This window comes from Gadus morhua, chromosome 2 (genome assembly GCF_902167405.1).
Source record: "Gadus morhua chromosome 2, gadMor3.0, whole genome shotgun sequence".
Classification (NCBI taxonomy): Eukaryota; Metazoa; Chordata; class Actinopteri; order Gadiformes; family Gadidae; genus Gadus; species Gadus morhua.
The window spans coordinates 7593898-7595674 of NC_044049.1; the positions used below are offsets into that span (position 1 = coordinate 7593898).

Sequence of the window (1777 nt, forward strand, 5' to 3'; positions counted from 1 at the left end):
GGAGGTTCAAAAAAGTAAAGGCTGCCAACAGCTCCCCCCCCCCCCCCCCCCCCCCCCCTTTCGTCCTCCTGTCCCTCTGGCGGTCCCGTCGTCTGTCCGATCAGTTAGAAACAAAACAAGAGAAAGGCAACCGAAGAGGCGAGATGTGGGGGGGGGGGGGGGGGGGGGGGGGGCGGAAGGGAAGCCGGTGCCCCGGGGGGGAGGGGCTTAGGGGGTTGGGGGGATGGGCGGGGCTCATCGGAGGCGGGGCGGGTGGGGGAGGCTGAGGCTCAAGAGGCGGCCCGGGCCTTCCCGTACGCCGCCGCCCTGAGCCTCCAGGAGGCGGGCTCCGGCCTCCGGCCGTCCAGTCACAGGCTGGTCACCAGCTGCATCTGTCCGTCCCCCTCTCCGTGGGGGGGCACCTCGGCCGGGTGGGCCTCCCCGCTGGGCCTGCGCGCCGGGGCCTGGTAGAAGGTCTGCATGGGGGCGCCGCGGGAGCCCAGCGCGGGACGTCCCGAGCTGTAGTACAGCTCCTCGGGGGGCTGGGCCGAGCGGGGGGCCACCTCCAGGGGCTCGGGGCTGCTGTCCGGGTAGGGAGAGTCCCGCAGGTTGGTGATGCTGGTGTACAGCGAGTCCCGGGCGGGGGACTCGGACGACGGCGCGTTGCCCCCCGGGCCGCTGTGGCCGCTGTGGCCCAGGCTCTCCGTCAGCTCGGCCGCGTAGCTCTCCGACTCGTCGGGGTCGCTCTGGTAGAAGACGGACTGGGCGCGCTGCAGCAGCAGGGGCTCCTCCAGGGCCTTGTACAGCAGCTCCACGTCCTGCGCCGTGCGCTGGCGCCCCTCCCGGCCCTGGAAGTCGTCCCCGGGGTCGCCCAGACCCTCGGGGCCCGTCGTGGCGCCCGCCCCCGCGGAGCCCCCCCGGCCGGACGCGCCGTGCGGTCGCCCCTGGGCCAGGCTGCCGCTCACCCTGTCAGCTCCGCCGCCCACTCCTCCTCCGCCGCCGCCGCCGCTGCCGCCGCCGCCGCCGCCGCCGCCGCCGCCGCCGCCGCCGCCGCCACGCAGGTTGTTGTGCACCAGCTCAGAGATGATCATCTTCTCAAAGGCCGCCGCGTCCGACAGGTTTCGCCGTATACCGCCGCCCCCACCACCACCACCTCCACCACCACCACCACCACCACCACCACCACCACCACCACCACCACCACCCCCCCCTCCTCCACCCAACGTCTCTGAGCTGCGGGGGTTCAGGAGGGGAGGGGGGCTGGCCCCGGTCCCACTGCTCAGGAAGTCACAGCTACCGCCGCCGCCACCAGCACCACCGCCGCCGCTGCCGCCGCCGCCAACAAAACCACCACCACCGCCGCCTCCTCCACCTCCGACTCCGCCCGGGCCGGTGCGGAGTGAGTAGCTGTTGTTGAAGTTCCCGTTCAGGGGCAGGGTCTCCATCCCACACGGGTCCCGGGTTTTGGAGAGATTGCTTTCTGGACAAAGGACAACAACATCAATGATGATATAGAGACCTATAGCGTGCCATGGAGACGACTTGGGTGTGATGGAGACCGGTGTGTAGGAGTTCTATGTGCAAGGATGAGGATAAAGGATGAAGCTGACAAACCACAGAACACTTACTTGGTTCACGAAAGGTTCCTGTGTGCAGAGACGACGTCCATGAGGAGGTGATGTAGAGGGAAAGAGAGGGACATGAGTCTTTTATCCTGTCATTTTTATCAGGGACACAGCCATCTTAACCAAGACGATATAACAGAATAGTGTGTTCCAAAACATTTTTCTAGGTCATG

At 68.0% G+C, this 1777-nt stretch overlaps 1 protein-coding gene across 1 annotated transcript in view; it reads right to left on the reverse strand.

The window, feature by feature from the left end:
• Window positions 1-224: 224 nt before the first annotated feature.
• adgrl1a (adhesion G protein-coupled receptor L1a) overlaps window positions 225-1777 on the reverse strand; it is a gene marked incomplete at its 5' end in the record, with an annotated part of 13839 nt that continues 12286 nt past the window's right edge. Inside the window, 3 exon segments of the mRNA XM_030349643.1 lie at window positions 225-1132; window positions 1199-1459; window positions 1608-1625. Of these exon segments, the coding sequence (XP_030205503.1) occupies window positions 348-1132; window positions 1199-1459; window positions 1608-1625 (1064 nt within the window).